This window comes from Peromyscus maniculatus, chromosome 15 (assembly GCF_049852395.1).
Source record: "Peromyscus maniculatus bairdii isolate BWxNUB_F1_BW_parent chromosome 15, HU_Pman_BW_mat_3.1, whole genome shotgun sequence".
Taxonomy (NCBI): domain Eukaryota; kingdom Metazoa; phylum Chordata; class Mammalia; order Rodentia; family Cricetidae; genus Peromyscus; species Peromyscus maniculatus.
The window spans coordinates 51395585-51415525 of NC_134866.1; the positions used below are offsets into that span (position 1 = coordinate 51395585).

The 19941-nt window shown below is 43.4% G+C and overlaps 2 protein-coding genes across 2 annotated transcripts in view; both read right to left on the bottom strand.

Moving 5' to 3' along the window:
• LOC102917948 (baculoviral IAP repeat-containing protein 1a-like) overlaps nt 1–19941 on the bottom strand; it is a 152437-nt gene that overhangs the window by 67971 nt on the left and 64525 nt on the right. The gene's annotated exons all lie outside the window — the stretch shown is intronic.
• LOC102917640 (baculoviral IAP repeat-containing protein 1a-like) overlaps nt 1–19941 on the bottom strand; it is a 45640-nt gene that overhangs the window by 17820 nt on the left and 7879 nt on the right. Inside the window, exons 4-10 of the mRNA XM_076551958.1 lie at nt 18693–18774; nt 17826–17877; nt 11263–11382; nt 8742–8841; nt 6131–6212; nt 4040–4097; nt 1449–3560 (exon numbers count right to left, since the gene is read on the bottom strand). Coding sequence (XP_076408073.1) covers nt 1449–3560; nt 4040–4097; nt 6131–6212; nt 8742–8841; nt 11263–11382; nt 17826–17877; nt 18693–18774 — 2606 coding nt within the window. The remainder of the gene's footprint in view (nt 1–1448; nt 3561–4039; nt 4098–6130; nt 6213–8741; nt 8842–11262; nt 11383–17825; nt 17878–18692; nt 18775–19941) is intronic.

The following is a 19941-nucleotide window of genomic DNA, read 5'->3' on the forward strand; positions in this document are numbered from 1 at the left end:
AAAGGAAACAACAGGGAGACATTAGGGGCCAGACAGACAGACTGACACAGAAGAAGCAGAAAGGTAGAACACACAGAATTAAAGAAAGGCAAAAAGCCCCAGGAAGAACATAGATGAATAGGAACAGGTTAAATTAAGTTAAAAGAGCTAGTGGGACAAGCCTAAGCTAAGGCCAAGCTTTCATAATTAATAATAAGTCTGTGTCTTTATTTGGGAGCTGGTTGGTGGCCTAAAGAAAATTCCAACTACAATTTTGGTTTGTTTTTTTGTTTTTATTTTCATTTGGGAGGCCACTGCTGGGAGGCTGGATAGGGAGGGACTGCGAGGCGAGCAAAATTGGGGTGGATGATGTGAAATTCCCAAAGATCAATAAAGAAATTATGTTTTAAAAAGAGGAAGACAAAGGAAGCCACAGACAGAGCAGAGCATCCTTGAGCAACAGCAGCTGCTGAACACCAGAGCTATGCTCTAACAACAACAAAATTTAATGATCAAATATGTACAGTGGTATAAAAACTTAGAACAACTGAATGAGAGGCAAGTCAAGTCTAGGGGCTGAAAAGACGGCTCAACAATCAAGAGCTCTTGTTTGCAGAGGACCCAGTGAGGTTCCCAGCACCACATTGGGCTGCACACCATAGCCTGGAACCAAAGCTCCAAAGGATCTGATATTCTCTTCTGATCTCTGAGGGTACCCACACCATACATGCTCATGAAAACACACACACACACACACACACACACAGAGTGAATTAAATATCTTATAAAAAAGAAATAATTAAAGAGATAATGTCTACATAAAAACAAACATTGCTTAGAGCAGTGGTTCTCAACCTTCCTAATACTGCAACCCGTTAATACAGTTCCTCATGTTGTGGTGAGCCCCCAAGCATAAAATCATCTTTGTTGCTACTTCATAACTGTAATTTTGCTACTGTTATGAATGGTAATGTAAATATCGGATATTTCTGATGGTCTTATGTGACCCCTGTGAAAGTATCATTCAGCACCCTCAGGGGTCATGACCTACAGGGTGAGAACTGCTGGCTTAAAGAAGACATAAATATTATTTACCCATATTAAAAAGTTTTCTCTGGAGAAGCGAACCCCCCTCCTCTTTCAGGCAGCCAGGGTGCAGATGATTGCTTACCATCATCTTACACAGAGGCCATCATTTATCAATAACAAGCAATTCAAACTCTTATTAATGACCTTGAGGGGTGAATACTGATGATAATGTCTTCCTAGTTTTGTCTGAGTTACTTCAAACCCATTCTATGATTCAGGGCCAGTCACTGAATTACACACTGTCCCAAACAGTGAAAGTACTTATCTCTCTTCTGTCAAGGCACATTTATGACCTAGTGCCTGAGGAGTTTCATTCATCTAAAACTAAGAATAAGAAAACACAGTGTCAGTCAGAACGGTTATGTGACACCCGGGGATACCTGGTAACTGGTTTGTCCCTGAGACCTCAAGAGACTGCAGGGCAGGCAGGCCGAGAAGCAGCTCCTGTTCTGCTGCACTGAGCTCCAGTCTGCACATGGAGCACTTGGTGACAGAGGTCTTATTCATCTCCAGAGCTGGGCGGATGCTTTCAAGAAAGCCACTGCTGTAGTTCAAATGGAGCTCGATATTCTGTGATGCTGAGAAGACTTCCATTAGGACCCGGAGCAGTGCTGGGTCTGCTGGACCCATGCTGGCCACTCTAACTTCCAGCCTAGGGATCTTGTACGGCTTGGGAGACAGTTTCCAGTAGCCAGCACTGATGTTGGGTGGATGCTGGAGTCGGTTATTCATAAAATTTCTCACTTTATCTTCATTTTCAGCCAAATTGTTCTCCCATTCCTTCATATGTTCAAAGGCAGATGCATAGTCCTCATCTATGGTTGGTCGTTGTAATGTTTCAAAACATTTTTCTATGACTGAGAAACCTGCTCTGGGTTGCATTTTATTTCCATTTATGGAGACTTTTACACTCTTCAACAGTTGCAGATTTTCTGGGTGGTCCCCAAAGTACTGTGAATTCAGTACTTTCAAAGCCAGTGTTCTCCCTTGAAGGAATTGAAAAATAAATGGAGAACATACAGCCACCGCGTTGCTTTCATAAGCAAAGTTGAGAGCAATGCTCAATAGATGTTCTGAAACAAATGAAGAGAAAGCTTCAGGAAATACCTGCCACAACCCCCTAACAAACTGCATCCACAGGGAAGTTTCTGGATGGAGCTTCACATAATCCTCATTTTCAGACATGTTCTCCAGCAGCTCTTTATCATTCACCAACTGAAGCAAATGAGATACAATTTTTGGCCCTGCCTTTGATGAAGGATGGCTACAGACATACTTCAAAAAATTGCTGTAGGTACCCACAGCCTTCAAGGGTGAGTTAATTTGTCTCAAATAACCAAGTCCCAGATCATGGTCTTCCTGCCTTTCTGAACCCAGGAGCTCAGTCAGCCTCAGGGCAGCAAGAAATTCTTGGAACAAAGGACTTAAGAACCGATAGACAGGTCTCAGTCTCTGGGCAGAGAATTTGCTCATCAAGCAGGTGGTCAGATCTTCATCTTCATCAACGCCTGCTTCTGTGAGGTCATCACTACTGAACTCAAAGCAAAATGAAAAAAGACCTCTCAAAGCCAGCTGGCCACATGAGGACACAGTGGCCTTGAGAGGCTCAGGTGTAGCCTTGTGTTTTAAGGAAAGGTATTTCATATAGGACTTGAAAGCTGCCACATCATGAAAGGACTGGTCAGAAGGATTTTGAAACCAGGCAGTACAGACTGCTGCCATAAAGAGAGGAGTTTTGTTAATTCCCTGTAAATCTACATTCTTTCCAAAGTAAACTATAAACTCTTGCAGATGTGAAATATTGTGGAAGAATAACTTCTGTAATACAGAGATGGTGTTATAGAAGGGAAACTCTTTGATCTCTAGAATTGTATCTAGATATGGGCGGATGTCCCTGGCCCTGTTTGTATGGACAGTGATCAATAAGCAGGTTCGGGTCAAGTAGTTTCTTGTAATCAGGGTTTCTATGGCTTGGGGCAGTGAGTCCATCCCATGATAGTCATCCAACAGGAACAGAACCTGGTGCTTTAACTGCTGGATGATGATGCTCAGGCACACTTCACTAATGCATCCTCCTGCCTCTAGGAGTTGGGCACAGATGATGTCAGCCAGCCCCTGGTCTGGTCTGGTGGAACCAAGGGAGATGTAGAAGACCAGCTGGAACCTGTTCAGCAGGGGACAGCATCCTGATGCCCAGAGAAAAGCTGTTTTCTTCAGGAAGGTTGTCTTCCCACTGCCAGTTTCCCCCTCCACACACATGACGGAGTTGAGATTGCTGAGGACCTCAGGAAGCATCAAGGCCTCTTGCACTGGCCTGCTGATGTGCTTTGAAACCATGGACAGGTCACAACCAAGCAAGTGGTCAGTGCCGAGGCCGGAACACACCTCTGGCAGATTGATGTGGCGGAAAGTGGCCTTGGTGTAGGCTCCTCTCAGCTGCTCACTCAGACTCTTTGCCTCTTGAAACCACTGGGCTGCACTCTGAGCCAGGTCTGTGGAGAGGAGCAGGGAGAAGGAGGTGCATCTTCACATTTCTCAATCCTAATGTGATTACTTTGCCTGTCTGCTAAGGGTGGATCAGGACTTTCCACTTCCCAGACACCCATCCCCTCCCCAAGATCCTCTCAGATCCATCCATAGCATCAGAATGTGTGAGGGAAAAGTCTAAGGCTCCTCATTTGACAGGGATTCAGATATCCTGTCGTCCTAATTTCCCATTTAAGACCCCAGGAATCCGGCTTGCTGCAGGATGCCTTTAAGACGGGCTGGTTGGATCTGGCACAAGGACCGCTGTCACTAGTCCTGCATTCACTCTCAAGATGTCGCAGGAATGCTGACACTCTCTCACCCACAGTGCCCTCCATGTCAGTGCCCTCCTCTCTAGGAGCTCCTTGGACAATTATACATGCACTTTCCTTTCAAATCCCTGCATACAAATACACATAATTCCATGTTGCTTTCAAGTTCTTACCGGCCACCATAGAGTGAACAGCCACTGGATCGTCATGATTGCTTTCACCTGTGGTGTCCTTTGAAAGAGAAATCCTTTATTAAATCAAAACTTCAGCTTAAATCAAGATTGGGTACGATATTATCATTGACAATATAATCAATATTATCAATCAAATTGATAATACAATCAATCAAAACCCAACATCTTCTAAACACAGCCTACACTCAGTGCTGATTTAAGGAAGGAGTGCTCTAGATAGGAAAGAATAAATCTCATACATCTGCAAGATTGTGTTCCTAGACAGTACATGCATGGGATATAGATCTTCTCTATGGGTGAGTGCTGTGTGGGTGATCAAAATTGTAGAGTCTGGAACAAGAATGGCCCTACAGAAAGCATTAAGCATTGCCTTCATCCTTGGTTATTAGTAACTATATATGTAATACCACATACTGGGAGGGAAAAAGGTTATTATGCATGCACACACAGTTTTTTTTTTAAATATTCTCTTTTCTGAGACAAGGTTAAAAGTAGACTATGGGGATCCTCCGTGTAGTGGGTAGCCATTCCAGCTTAGATCTGGAAGTTCCAACCCCCATTGAGACTCTGGCAACTGTCATGCCTCTGAGGCAGGGCCAAGGGAGGCACCTGGAGACCGGAGACCTGGATGGGCAAGCGCTTTCTCTGTGCCGGACCCAAGACGGTGGAGGTTGACTGAGCAGAGCTCCAGAGAACACCGCTGGACTTCAATACACCTTCCCCAGACCCAACAACCTACCTTTCCCTTTTTTGTAAGTTACCCACTAAATAAATCTTCTTTTTAACTACGTTCAGTGGCCATAATAATTTCACCAATACCTCCGTCTATTTCCCATGTGCTGGGATTAAAGGCATGAATCATAACACCTGGCTTCAATGTCTTGCTTTTTATTTTTGCTTCTGTTTTGAGACAGAGTCTTGTTTAACCTAGACTGGCCTCAAACTTAGTATGTGTCTGACCAGGACTTTGAACTTCTGATCCCCCTTCCTCCACCTCCCATTGCTGTGATTCCAGGTGTCCCCACCACACCCAGTTTGATCAGTGCTGAGGAAACACAGGACTTCATGTGCACTGGGCATCCCCAGGGACTGCAATGTCATTTGAAAATGACAAATACAAGAGGTTAATCAACTGAACTGAGTTGTTTCTCTCTTCTTTTCCTTTCCTTCCTCTGTTTTTGTTTTGTTTTTTGATAAGGAGGCTCATATTTATGGGCCGCCTTAAACTTATTGCCAGCCTTGAACTCATGGCAAATTCTGCCTCAGTCTCCAGAGTTCTGGGCTGCAGGCATAGGGCATCATGCCAAGCTTTGTTTCTTTTGGGGGATGACAAACATAGTGTACTACCATACTACCTCCAAGTGAGGAAGTGTGTGTGACTGACTATTCAACTGATAGTTTGTATCCCTGAGAGATGTAGGGTTCAAACTATTATCTGGGTTACAATTTTGCTAGGCATAATTTTTGTTAGGAAACACATCTACAGGTCGGTGATGTAGGTCAGTTACAGACTCCTTGCCTGCGTTTCATCTCAAGCACTACAAGAAATAAAGCAAAACAATAATAAAAAAAACTCAGCTATGTGTGTTGGCACACAGACCTACAATCCTAACACTTGAAAAGGTAAAGCAGGAGGATCACAAATTCTAGGCCAGTCTGGGGTACATAGTAAATTCAAGGTCAGCCTAGACCTCATACTGAGAAACTGTCTCAAGCAAAAAACTAAACAAACAAAATGAAATATACCTCAAAGATCTCTCAATACCAAGTAGGAAGTCAAGCCTACTGTCTAAAGATCACAGATGAGATCCACTGAGCTCCAATGCCAGTCAGGTCTAAACTGGAAAGAGTCTGAAGAATCCCGGAGGAGAAGGGATCGCACATTCGTAGAGCTAGGTATTGACTTCTGTTCACTGTGATGCCCTGTCTATAACCATCAGGTGGTAGTTGTTAGTAAATAATTGTGTGACTCATTTAATTCTGTATTGACAAAGGGCAATTGCTGTTCAGAACAGTGTTCAACCACAGGACCATGTACTGTGAGTCAGAGAAGGGGGCAGTGTCCATTACCGTGACCTCTGGAAGTGTGCCGTGGCTCTGAAGGTCAGGAATCACTTCTGCAGAGGACTTCAGGTTTTGGAGAAAGAGACAGCTAAACAGAGAAGACAAAAATAATAAAATAGTTCCATGCAAGTAGGCGTTTTCATTAGGTTTTAACACAGACACAGAAACAATAATGAAGTAGAAAGCTAACGTTTTCAGTGACTCTGCCAGCATTTTTATCATATACGACTTTCACAGCCAGGCAGTGGTGGCTCACAATTTTAATTTCAGCACTTGGGAGGCAGAGGCATATCTTTGTGTGTTCGAGGCCAACATGGTCTACAGAGTGAGTTCCAAGACAGATAGGATGACACAGAGAAACCCTGTCTTGAGAAAAAAATAATAAATATATATATATTCACACGTTGACTTTCAACAACTCAGTGCATGTGGTTTGTGAAGTGAAGGTGAGAATACGCAGAGAACATGGTGGAGTGAACACATAAATGTAACTATCTGATGTGCAGGATATCTGATATTCAACCCCTGTGATAGAGTCCTTTGACCCCCTAAGGGGTCAACACCCACAGGTTGAGAACCCCTGCTCCACAGGGTTAACATACATAATGGTGGGGGAGGCAGGGCTCCAGGCTGCAGAGCAGGACGCTGGTTGATTACATCTCTGTCCACACACAGGAAACAGAGAGAGCTAACAGGAAGTGTAGTAAGGCTATAAATACTCAGAGCACACTTCCAGTGACTTACTTCCTCCAGCAAGGAGGAAATAGTCTTCCCAAGCAATACCATAAACTGTTGACCCAGTGTTCAGATAGATGAGGCCATGGGAGACATTGCTCATTCCAAGCACCACAACCATACATGTAAATATCTGGGGTACTAACACAAAGACAGTTGTAATTTAAAACAAAAAAGAGGTAGAAAGAGGGGAAAAAAAGCACTTTTTTTCACATAAAGATTGAGTTGATAGATGTTTTTAGAAAAAGTTCTAAATAAAACTAGATTGTATCTTAACTTACCAGCCCAAAGGATTAAGAAGGCCTTGTACTCACAATTTCCTACCTACTACATCCAAATAAAAAGAAAAAAGTGAGCACTGCTCTCCAGCATCTTCAGACCTCACACCGAGAAGGAAATAGTCCTAGTTAGGGAGGTTGAGACAGATCTCACTCTGTAGTCCCAGCTGGTCTCCAACACGTGACCCAAAGAGGGGGGCTAATGGGACTGAGAGGAGGACAAGAGGGGGTGACAGGAGGATGGTGGTGACCATAATCAAATACACTGTGTACATGCATAAAAATGTCATAATATCATTATTATTACTTAAAACTTATTAAAACATTACTTAAAACTAATATCTAGTAACAACCACACTTTAGAAGACTCTTTCTAAGGATTTGTCCTATTATCACCTTTCTATCTCATAAACAGATAACTGATTTTAAAAGTAAAACAAATTAGACTTCAGTTCTTCTAACATCAAACTAACGTAGTCCAATTTCACTTGGACTTTGGCTGTACAAAGGACTCCTGTGGAACTAGTCAGAGAACAGGACACTCCAACGAAGCTGTGGCTCAAGCCTGCAAAGGACTGTCAGTCACACCAAAGGACATCTTCAATTGTGCTCCTCTTTCTTAACTTATAACTGCTTGATTTTAAAAATAAACTGATTTAAAATCAATCATACTAAGGTGTTCATACATGACGAAACTACACAATGTTCTTCCTCCAGCCTCTGAGAACTGGGACTACAGGTGCGCACCACTGCGTCCAGCCCAAAATACTCACTCTTAACCCTGCACATACTGATATTTACTTCTGAAAACACTCTTGATAATTACTTAATGAAAACAACAAATCTCTTCTTGCAATCAAACATTTCTAGAGAATTTTTTATGTGTAGAAAATGAGTAAAAATAAACCTGAAGGTGGACAGAAAGGGGGTCAGAGCAGCGCAACAGCAAAGGGCTAGCCTAGCATGCCCGAGCAACAGCAAAGGGCTAGCCTAGCGTGCCCGCGCAACAGCAAAGGGCTAGCCTTGCATGCCCACTCAGCAGTAAAGGGCTAGCCTAGCGTGCCTGCGCAACAGTAAAGGGCTAGCCTCCCATGCCCAACTCACTGGTTCCATCCCCAGCACCAGGAAAAGAAAACCACAGAAAAGAAATACCTTTGTGTGAAATCTTAGATGTTGGAAATAGGAAATTCTAAAAGCTTCTAGAAGAAGCAGGAGGAGAAAGTCCTTTCTAATAAAAGGAATCAAAACAGTGTAGGACTGCCAGGCACACCCTGGATGTTCGCCATTTTGGAGGCTGATAAAGGAACATCATGAGGTCAAATCCAACCTGGGCTACCTAGAAAGCTTGAGGTGGTGTGGGATATGTAGCAAGATGCTGTCTTTAAAATTATATGTATTGACCCAGTCAAAACCAAGTCTAACTATGAGAGGAAAGCTAGACAGGGAGGATGTCATGGGAGGAAAGAGATAAAGATAAAAGTTTGTGTCCTTCACAGTGGGAACCAGAGGAGCGGGCAGAGACTCTCCACAGAGAAAGCAGGTTGGGGAGCAGTGAGGAGTAACTGTTGAAGTACACTCAAGGTTAAGGAATTCACCGTGCTCACTTGGGAAAAAACCTGGTGTGCTCCTCTAATGGGTCATCCCCTTCCTCCCACTTTTCCATACATCCTCCACAGGAAAAACACCGGACAGAGTCCTTTATGCCTAGAAGGAAGGAAATGTGGTCAGTGTTACTCTGACATACACCTGTCAACTCACAAGCAGATAATAACGATAGTAAAACCCTATTTGCATCCCCAATTAGATTGTGTGGCAGTCATGCACAGGTCATCAGGGGGCAACAGCCCACAGGGGACTCTTGGTCCTTCAATGGGGTGGTCAGCAACAGTCACTGAATGTTCCTGTGCACTATGTATTCTGATCATCTCAGCCCTGTCATTCTGAGAGATTTCCAAGAATAGAGATGTAGCTGGAGTTTTCCTGCCTTGCCCACAGTCAGGACAAATCTCTGTCACCCACCAGTCCCACAACAGCTCAGACCCAACCAAGTAAACACAGAGACTTATATTGTTTACAAACTGTATGGCCGTGGCAGGCTTCTTGCTAACTGTTCTTATAGCTTTAATTAATCCATTTCCATAAATCTATACCTTGCCACATGGCTCATGGCTTACCGGCATCTTCACATGCTGCTTGTCATGGCGGCGGCTGGCAGTGTCTCCTCCCACCTTCCTGTTCTCTCAGTTCTCTCTGTTAGTCCCGCCTACACTTTCTGCCTGGCCACTGGCCAATCAGTGTTTTATTTATTGACCAATCAGAGCAACAGATTTGGCATACAGACCATCCCACAGCATAGAAACTCTGGGAGCAGAGATTTCTGTCTGATTTGGACAATGCTGACAGAGTGGACTCTCACAGACATAGGCGATCAATAGGCATTTGCTTAAGGAATAAACGAGAAAGAATATATGTGAAGGTCGGAGGTGGAGGAACACAGGAGCTAATTTAGGGGTTCTCTGTGAGTGAGATCATGGAGAATGACTTGTCTCTTCCCACAGCACTGCAGTAGGAGAACATCGCCCATGAGACCTGAGGGAGGGCAGCAAGAGAAGAGACAATGAAGAAGAGTCTGAGGTAAAAAGGTCATTCATGCTAGTGGACTACGTCTGTTAGATAAGGTGTCTGCACAATCCACATTATGACCTGCTCTGACAAACTCGCAACATTATGTAATCACAGTGACAGATCTACAGAAAACTCCATCCCAATTCAAGAGTACATTTGGTCAGAGGAACACTAGCCAGACGGCTAGGGAGCATGCCATATCTTTTCTTCATTCTCTCCTTGTACTTTAGGCAGTGACCCAGCTGAGGGGAACCAGCTTTGTGGATCACCCAGTGGAGCTTCTGCTGGGCAGCAGCAACAGAAATGAGGAACTTGTGGAAGATTCTTCACGGTTTGAAACTAAGGAAATGAGTTTGCGGGTATTTCTCCTGTGAGCACTGTATGGTAAAAACAGGGACCCAGATCCTACTTTCTCCCATTCTTCCTAAGCAATAAACTCCAAACTCTGTGTGTGTGCATGTGTGTGCACATGTGTGTGTGCGTCTATGTGTGTGTGTGTTCATATGTACATGTACTGCGCACTGCACATGCATACAGCTACCTTCCTCTATTGCTCTCCCCCTGTTTTTTTGAGGTAAGGTCTCTCACTGAATGTGAAGTTCACTGATTCAACAAGAGGAGTAGGCCAGTGAGCTCTGTGGATCCACCTGTCTTTGGAACCCAGAGCTGGGATCACAGGCATGTCCCCTCACACTTGGCTTTTCACATAGGTACTGGGAATGTAAATTCAGGTCTTTATGCTCACACAGCAAGCACTTTGCTAACTAGCCAGACCCTAGAAACTTCAATTCTTAACAGGGCATAGTGTCACCCATGGAAAACATTGGATTTCTCAGCAACTCTCAAAAGTAGGTATGGCCATCTAAGTTCTGGTGAAAGAAATATAAGGGAGCCAGAGAGATGGCTCACTGGGTAAGAGGGCCTGCTGTGTCAACACAAGAACCTGAGTTCAAATCTTGGCATGTACATGAAAAGCTAGATGAGGCCAACCACACACCCGTTACCCCAGTGCAGAAACAGCAAGATCATGGGTCTGGCTGGCTACCGCCTGACTCTTCATTCAGTGAGACAGCCTGTCTCAAGAGAATAAGGCAGAAGGGAATAGAGCAGGCTAGTCAATTCCTTCTGCTGTCCTCTAGCCACCTGCACCCACATGGACACACACCACACTCACAAACACACATAAGAGAAAGAAATATGAGCACAATTGTCTTGTGCCAGTTTCTGGAATCTCCTGGGGTGTTAGGGGTAAGATACAAGGGAAAGAAAGGTGTAGACAAAAAGACATGATAATTATTCCAAATGGACGACTGCGCTCACCATCAGCCCAGACCTCAGGTTCAAGTTTGGAGGCTGAGCACCAAGGGAATTGTGAGAAACTGAAGGTCTTATGAGGCAGCAAAGGGATCTATGAGGAATGATGGAGAGCAGAGACTGCTGAGTGGAGACAAATGTAAGACCTGGACAAGCACATCTGGTGGACACAAACGACTGACTCACCTGTGTAGAAAAGGCCTGCTCTGACCAGAGCTTCAACAGCCACAGGGGACTCAAGGGGCCAGTCCTTAAAGGTGTCCAGCCTTAGTTCTTCATTAGCAAAGACGCTGTCATTGCAGTAAGCTTGGGGGTTGAGGGGAGAAAAAACAAAACAAAACAACGATGTAGGTGAGAGCAGCAGGCTTTGATTGCAAAGTTCAAGTTAGCTGTGTGTGCAGGTGGAATGATCTGGTGTACTGTGCTTGCGTCAAAATACTTGAGGGTGGTTGGAAAAGCATGAAGGAATAAAACAAGCAATCAATTCAATTTAACTAAGAAAAATATTTTTACAGTCTAGAGGCCTGTGTTTTATTTTACTTTTATTAAGCCATGGAGTGATAGGGACCAGCTTCCCTAGAGCCACAATGTGTGGCTTCTGGGAGGAGCAGGCTGGTCCTTGAGCTTCTCTCTGGCTTCCTTCCTCTGATTGTTCTCCATCACTCATTTCAAGAAGCATGTTCAGCCCTTAGTTTCTCTCTCTTTGCATATGTACAGGTGAGTGTGTGTGTGTGTGTGTGTTTGTGTGTGTGTGTGTGTGTATATGGGTTTGTGTGTACACAGGTACATGTATGGTACATGCGCATTGTGAGTACGTACAAGTGAAGGCTGAGGACAATCTTCACTGTTATTTTTCAATCCCTCCCCCTTTTTTTGAGAAAGTCTCACATTTGCCTTGCTCTCACTAAGCAGGCGAGGTTGTCTGGCTATGGAGCCCCAGGGATTGACACGTCTGCCTCCCCAGTGCTAAGAGCACAAGCCCATGCTTTCACACATAGCTTTTTCACATGGATTCTGGGGCTATGACTTAGGCCTTTGTTTCCCCAGCCCTTATTAGTTTGTTTTGTTTGTGGTTTTTGAAAACACAGTCTCACTATGTTGTTACGAGCTATTATGGGCCATGATGCAAATACGCAAATTTATAATTCAGAGGTTAACCCACCAGAGGAATGATTCTCCCATGGGGTAACCCCATCAAGCAAGGTTTACAGACCACTGACTCTGAAAACTGTTGCTCCTGTCTGTAATTTCACATGTGCAAAAATAGCTGTGGTATCTCCCCACTACCATGCATCTTCATATAATATAAATATGTAACCTCTTGATTGTATCTCAATCTTATGGGCACATATATTTGTGGATGGTCAGGAAGATGACTTCTCGTTAAGCTGTCTAATTTTTATGTGTAGAAATATACTAGAATATGTTTCATAACTAGATGTTGTTCCATGTGGACTGTAAGACACTTAGAATCCTGTCCTCTATAATTAGCCAAGCTGGCAGGGCATATTGGCCAGACGCAGTGTCTCTGTGGATAGATCACTAGTTGGACTTTCACAGATTATACAGATTATTATATATATGGAATTACAAAATGTCTAGGTTGTTGAATCAAAGTCCTTCAGAGATAAAAGTGACTTGAATTGCTCACCAGCTTCCCCTGCCAGGTCCAGCTGATAATGGGATGGACAACATTCCCTACTCAACTTTTAGCAATTAACACTCTATGTACCTTCTAACCTCAGTTTTATGATATAAACTTGAACTTCAACTAACTGCTTATTATTTAGGTCCCAAATAACAACTAATCAATTAATCAAGTCTAGAGAGAGAGAAATAGTTTCATGTCCAGATAACTGTAGAAGCCACTGCCCGGGAAAGTGCCACCTATGTGTTGCCATGGTAAATGGCTCTGCTCCTTATCATCTCCCAAGGAATGCGCTATGACCTTGAGAGGCAGCCTTGTGAATTTTTCTATGATTGCAAAGAGTCTCCTGTTAGAAATTTGTATATAGCCATGTAGGGAGAGATGCTAGGATTATTACAGCTGAGAAGATTTAGAACTAGGGAAGAAGAAATTGGAATGACTAGGAGTTAGAATTTAGAAAAAAAAATCAGAGCTGTAAAAAAGAATTAGAGTGGGAGAAAAATAAAAGAAAATGACTCTCAGAACATGTATGAGTCTTTTTCCCTCAGATAGATAGAAACTTATTCTTAAAGACCCACAGATAAAAAGGTTTTCTAAAGCCCTGATGCTGGAAAGCATTCTTTTAGCTACTCTGGGAAGGGATCTGAGAGCTGGACTCACAGGCCTCTTTTACTATGTAGCTTTGGCTAGCCTAGAACTTAATATGTAGACAAGGCTGGCCTTGAGCACACAAAAATATGCCTATCTCTGCCTCCTACATGCTGGGATTAATGGTATGCACCACTACACCCAACCCTTATTAGCTCTTAAAATGCTCAATACATACATTAACTCTTTTGGCAAGAACCCTGCCTTTCACTTGGTGCTGTGTGAAAACAGACTGTCCCAGTATTGCCATGTACTGCAGCCTGTGCAGCTCTGGACCTGACCTGACTGCAGGGACAGGGAATGAAGAAAGAGCAGACAGTGAGAAGAAATGACAGACGTGTGCACAGAAAAGCTGGGATTGGGTGGGTTGTACTTACTCTAACGGAGCAAGCACCAACGATGCATCAACCTGGAACGTATGTCAGTTTATTACATATAACACAGGGGAAGAGGTTACATAAGTTTATTATATAACTCACAGGGGAGGGGTTCCGTGAGTTTACTATATACATCACAGGGAAAGTGTGGTGGTATTGTGTTCCCCAAAATATTGTGCACTCTAATAAACTTAGCTAGGGTCAGAGACAGAACAGCCACAATATTAAACATAGAGGATAGGCAGTGGTAGCACACGCCTTTAATCCTAGCATTCCAGAGACAGAGATCCATTTTTCATGGATACAGCCAAGCATGGTGACTCATGCCTTTAATCGCAGAAATCGAGCCTTTAATCCCAGGGAGTGATGCTAGAAAGCAGAAAGGTATATAAGGCGTGAGAACCAGAAGCTAGAAGCATTTGGCTGGTTAAGCATTTGGCTGGTTAAGCTTTCATGGATCTGAGGCATTGGGTCCTTGACATGTTAAAAAGTGACCATTCACTCAGGACTTCATCTACTCCTTACACATTCACTCAAGACTTCCTCTGCTCCCCACAGCTATGGTAACATGTGTGATCATCCTTTTGAACAGCTCATTCCCCCTATGTCTACAATGTCGCTCTTCTTATAAACTCTTGCATATGTGTTCAAAGAGACAGCTCTGCTTTCTAAAGACCTAGAGAACAAACACTGGCTACCTCTCTTTTTCCCTTTGTGTGTGTCATTTTAGCAAGTTACTGGAAAATGGCGAATCTGACCTAGAGAACAAACACTGGCTACCTCTCTTTTTCCCTTTGTGTGTACCATTTTAGCAAGCTACTGGAAAAGGGTGAATCTTGCCAAAAGGATGTTTTTGTCTGATTCAGTTTATACTTCTTGAGACAGCATTTTGCTATGTGGTCTAGACTGGCCTTAAACTTGTGGTCTTTCTGCCTTGGCTCTCTGGATTTGAGGATTCAAGAATGGTCTACCATGCATGGCTCTAACCCCAGAATTCTTTTTATTTCTTTTTTCTATTTGTTTTGTTCTTGATAGAGAATATCATGTAGCCCATGCTGGCCTCTAACTTCATACCAGAGTCTGGGCTGTCCTTGAGCTCCTGTGGCCACCTCCCAAGTACTGGGATTGTAAGTGTGCGGCGCCATAGTCAGTGGACCATGGAATTCTTGCTGGACTGTCATGGTTGTCATCGTCCTGTCCAGTGTCCTTTCCCATATGCATCCCACCCTTGCCTCTAGGGCCTGAACTCGGAGGCCAGCACCATGCTATAAATAGTGCTCTGTCACTGAGATAACTCTCCAACCTCCCCTCTACTCTCTTGAGGTGGTGGGGATGGAATCCAAGGACATTCATTGCCCATTCTAGGCAAGTGGTCACCCACTGAACCATATCCTCAGACCTGCTACTTCATTTTAATATGAATAGTCCTTAATCTCTTAGGAGCACACTGAGCCATTAAACAATATTTTCAGGGGCTGAGGATATAGGAAAGAGTGCTTATCCAGCAAGTGTGAAGACTTGGGTACCATCCACAGTACTAATAAGCCAGGTATGGTGGGGCATGTCTGAAACCTTACTCCTCAGGAGGTGGAAGCAAAAGATCAGAAGTTCCCAGTCTTTCTTGAGTTTGAGCCAGCGTGGGATACAAGAGGCCCTGAATTTGTATCAGTTAAATAAATGACTCTACCACATTTACCTATACTTATCTATTTTAAAAAAAAAAAAAAAAAAAAAACAGCAACTATGACACTCCAGGCCAGTGAGGGGGCTTAGTGGATGGAGGTAGTTGTCCATAAATCTGATGTCCTGAGTTCAATGCTTAATGGTGGATTTGTGAACAAGAATTCCTGGAAAGGAGCTCTTGTCTGTCAAGGTTGATTGATTACTACTTAAATGATGTGGACAGGTCGGAATGTTGCAGGTCCAGAGCCTAATTACAACTTATCTTGAGCTATCATTAATTCCCTAAATAGCCATTTCATGCCTACCTCTGTGTCAGACCTAACTTCCTGTGACTAACAGCTAAAAACCTCCTTAAATGTATGAGGTTACAAAACCCAGTTTCTCACAGTCTCAAGGCTGAGCCATTAGACAACACCTGAGGCCTATGGCTGAGCTCACCCCATTTTGCTGTAACTGCCTTTTTAATGTTTCTACCAATGTGTTTGAAAAGCACCTTCATTTATGACTTTCTTTGTTCTGAAACTATAAAAACTTCTGTGAAATTTCTTCCACTTTGGAACATGGAATTTGGGGTAACACAAATCTGTTTTCCTCAGCTACAGTCACTCATATTTGGCTCCAGAACAAACTATCTCATATCCAATTTGAAGTGATATAGAGGGCAAGAGCTCACAGATAAGCACTAGAGAAACCAGAATTGTTAAACACACAGGTTTTCTTCTTCAGTGGAGGAAACTGACACCCATTTCCCATCCAGAAGGCTGGAAATGGATGTGTTAATACCTGGCAAATTTTGCTGTTCTGTAAAGCTAGCCCTCACCGAAACTCCCAGAATCCTGAGTATCATCTCAGTCAACACAACCCATCCTCATGAAAGAGGTCCCATGTACTTTACAAAAGAATTTGATATTATGCTGATTACAAGCCCTTCCCCATAGGCCCTTAACCTGAGCACTGTTCTCAGTCAATAGAACACATTCTTGTGGGAAAATGTACAAAGAAATGTACTTTGTGGCTGGGCAGTGTTGGCCCATGCCTTTAATCCCAGCACTCAGGAGGCAGAGCCAGGCAGATCTCTATGAGTTTGAGGCCATTCTGGTCTACAGAGTGAGTTCAAGGACAGGCACAAAGCTACACAGAGAAACCCTGTCTCGAAAAACAAAAAACAACAACAACAACAAAAAAAGTACTCTGCAAAGGAGTAGCCACGCCTAAAGCTTTGTTGTGATACTTGTCATGAGGATACTTTTTCCCTAAGTTTTACAGTGTTTAAATGTGTAAAGAATGAACCACTTGGCATCAGACTCCAGAAGTTTTGACTCAGGAAGAGTTAAGTTGTGCTGACCTGAATATCATTCTTGACCTCACTGTAGTTGGTTTTGTGTGTGTGTGTGTGTGTGTGTGTGTGTGTGTGTGTGTGTGTGTGTGTTTTACTCTTTATTCTTTTAGGAACCCGCCACCCAGCAGCTCCTAAATAAATACATGGAGACTTATTCTTACTTATGAATGCCTGGTCTTAGCTTGGCTTGTTTCTAGCCAGCTTTTCTAACTTAAATTATCCCATTTCTCCTTAACTACATTTTGTCTTTGGGCTTTTCACCTTTCTTTATTCTATATATCTTTCTTTACTTCTTACTCTGTGTCTGGCTGTGTGGCTAGGTGGCTAGGTGGCTGGCTCCTGGTATTCTCCTCTCATTCTCCTTTTCTCACTCCTCTCTCCAGCCTAGATTTCTTCTTCTGTCTATTCTCTCTGCCCAGCAGTCCCACCTAACCCTCCCCTGCCTAGCTATTGGCCATTCAGCTCTTTATTAGGCCAATCAGGCGTTTTAGACAGGCAAAGTAACACAGCTTCACAGAGTTAAACAAACGCAACATAAAAGAATGCAACACATCTTTGCATCATTAAACAAATAGTCCACAGCATAACTGAGTGTAACACATCTTCAACTAATATTCCACAACACCTCACCTGGGTCATTTGGTGGGTGTTGATGGTTGCAGACAACCCTGCAAGGAGAGACTTATGTTTTTGCACTAACAGAAGGAGAGAACCAAATCCCAAAACTTGTCCTTACAACCACACTCCAGTGTGCCTACACACATACAAATACACCAAAAAACCCTCTAACATGAAAATAAATAAACAAGTTATTCTACACGAACATATGGTTAACATTCCCCCTCACACACAATTGATCAATACAAAAAATTTTAAAACTCAGTCATTCCATAAAAGCATAAATCACATTTAAAAATATTTAAAAGAAGAAAAATGAGAAGGCTAAAAAAATGAGAGTGCACCAAAAAAAAGAAAGAAAGAAAAAGAAAGAAAGGAAAAGAAAAAGAGAAAAAGAAAAAGAACCAAAGCATTTGGAATGTGCCTGAGGTTTTACCTGACACCATAGGTAATTCTCTTCTGACCCAGGAATTCACAAAATGTTCTCCCTGAGGGAAAGAAATTCAGGTGACTGACTGATTTATAAAATACACATCTCTCTGTGAGCTGCAAGTGAAGGACTTCCCCCACTAAAGCCAAGTTTCCTTAGAGCAGCAGAATTGTTCACAATTCTGTCCTTTAGTTTTGGGTTGATTCCTATCGATGTTGCAAAATGGGAATTTTCTCAGGGTCACTCTTAGGGGACACGCAGCTCAGCCACAGAACTGCAGTCACACACAGATGCTTTTTGACTCATGAGGAACTGAGCCACAGGAAGGAAGCTCACCTCAGAAGGACCTTTCTGATTGAGCAACTCTCCCTCCGAGAAAACTGCACCCAGACTTTCAGTCTGTGCTCTGTGCAGACGCTGCTTCTGAGTCAGTCAGCCATGACATCCCCCCTTGGCTTCTGTTTGGGCTAAGTTTCCCACCTCTTGCCACTAGGAAGTCCTTACTGCTTTAGAGCCTAGACAGCCAGGGGCAGGAGCCAGCTCTGAGGGCCCTGCTGTCACCAGGAACTAGGACAGAAGACTGAGTCAGGCATCCAGAGGGAGGCAGCAGGAAGCCAGGGCAGTGGCCTCAGTCAGAGGGAAGATGAGGAGGCAGTGGAAGCCACCCAAAGGCAGCCTGAAAAACCACCTCACATGGGCCCAGCTTAGCAACTGGTTCCAGCTGAGCAAGACCACAAGATTGTTGTGTCTCCACTCTGCAGAGGAGAGGCGGGAGAATGGATCCATGGAAAATAACAATCCTCACCCTGAGGATTCAGATATTACTAGGTAATGAACACACACTATTGTCAAGAGTTTGCTGTTGTGAATTACCGTTACATGGACAAATCCCTCGTAGCTTTTAATATACTGGGCAATTTCCTCTGAGGATTTCTTACTTTGAAGAAATTCACACCTATAATTAAAATATACCCCAATAAATAGAGATGTTCTAAATCACAATGAGCATTTGATAAAACCTATTGAACTACTGGACTTTATACATCAGTGAAACTGTCAAAAGCAAAAACAAAACAAAAACCAACTTGCCCCCAATAGCAGGCACAAGTCCTGCCCAGGTCCAAACCAGATGGGGGCCCAGGACTGAGAGGGGGAGGTAGACACAGGGTCCCACCCTTCACCAAGAAGCTATTTGCAATCGATACCTGCCGATAACGGGAAAATCAGTCTTCTCCAATGGAGTGTCACTGGTGTAGCAGGCACACTCCAGGACAGGCCCCAGGCCCAGGAACAGTTGGCCAACACAAAATGAACTCCATATTATTTCTGTGGGCATTTGTTTCGTTTGGGGTTTTTGTTTGTTTTGGTTTTTGTCTTGTAAGTTTTTTAAGTGTTTTGGCTTTCGTGTGTGTGTGTGTGTGTGTGTGTGTGTGTGTGTGTGTGTGTGTATGTTGAAATTGACTGAGTAGCAAAGTGGGGAAGATCTGGGAGGAACTAGAGGGGGAAACATAACCAAACTGTATTGTGTTAAAAAATTCACTCCAAACCTTCCTTACTCATGAGAATTACCATTGTTTGTTTATATTAGTGGAAACACCTGTGGTTATTAAAACTGGATCTTCAGATGGCTTTTATTTTTACTTTATAATGAGGTGCCCCTCTGCTGCCCAGGCTAATGATAAACTCCTGGCCTAGAGCAATCTTCTGCCTCAGCCTCAGGAGCAGCTTCAGCTGTACGCACACACCACCGCGCTCTGCTGTCATCTCATTAAACCAAATGTGCAAGACAAGCCATGAAGAGACGGCCCCACAGTAAACAGAGGGGGGACTCCGGTGCCGTTCTGAGGGGATGATGTTTCAATCACAATGGGCATTTGATAAAACCTGTTGAACTACTGGAGCCTAGTTCCCCTGGTCAGATCAGCCGGTGACAGTAGAGAGAAACAGGAACATTAGTTTAAAATATTCCACCCGCTAAACAAAAAGATCATCATAAGATTTAAAGTAACAGATATTAATCTAGTAATTAATAATTAATCTATTAATCTATTAATTTTGATTTTTATAACGTATTGAACATCTTCCTGAAGGGCATTCCCTTTCCATAAAAATGAAGCTACTT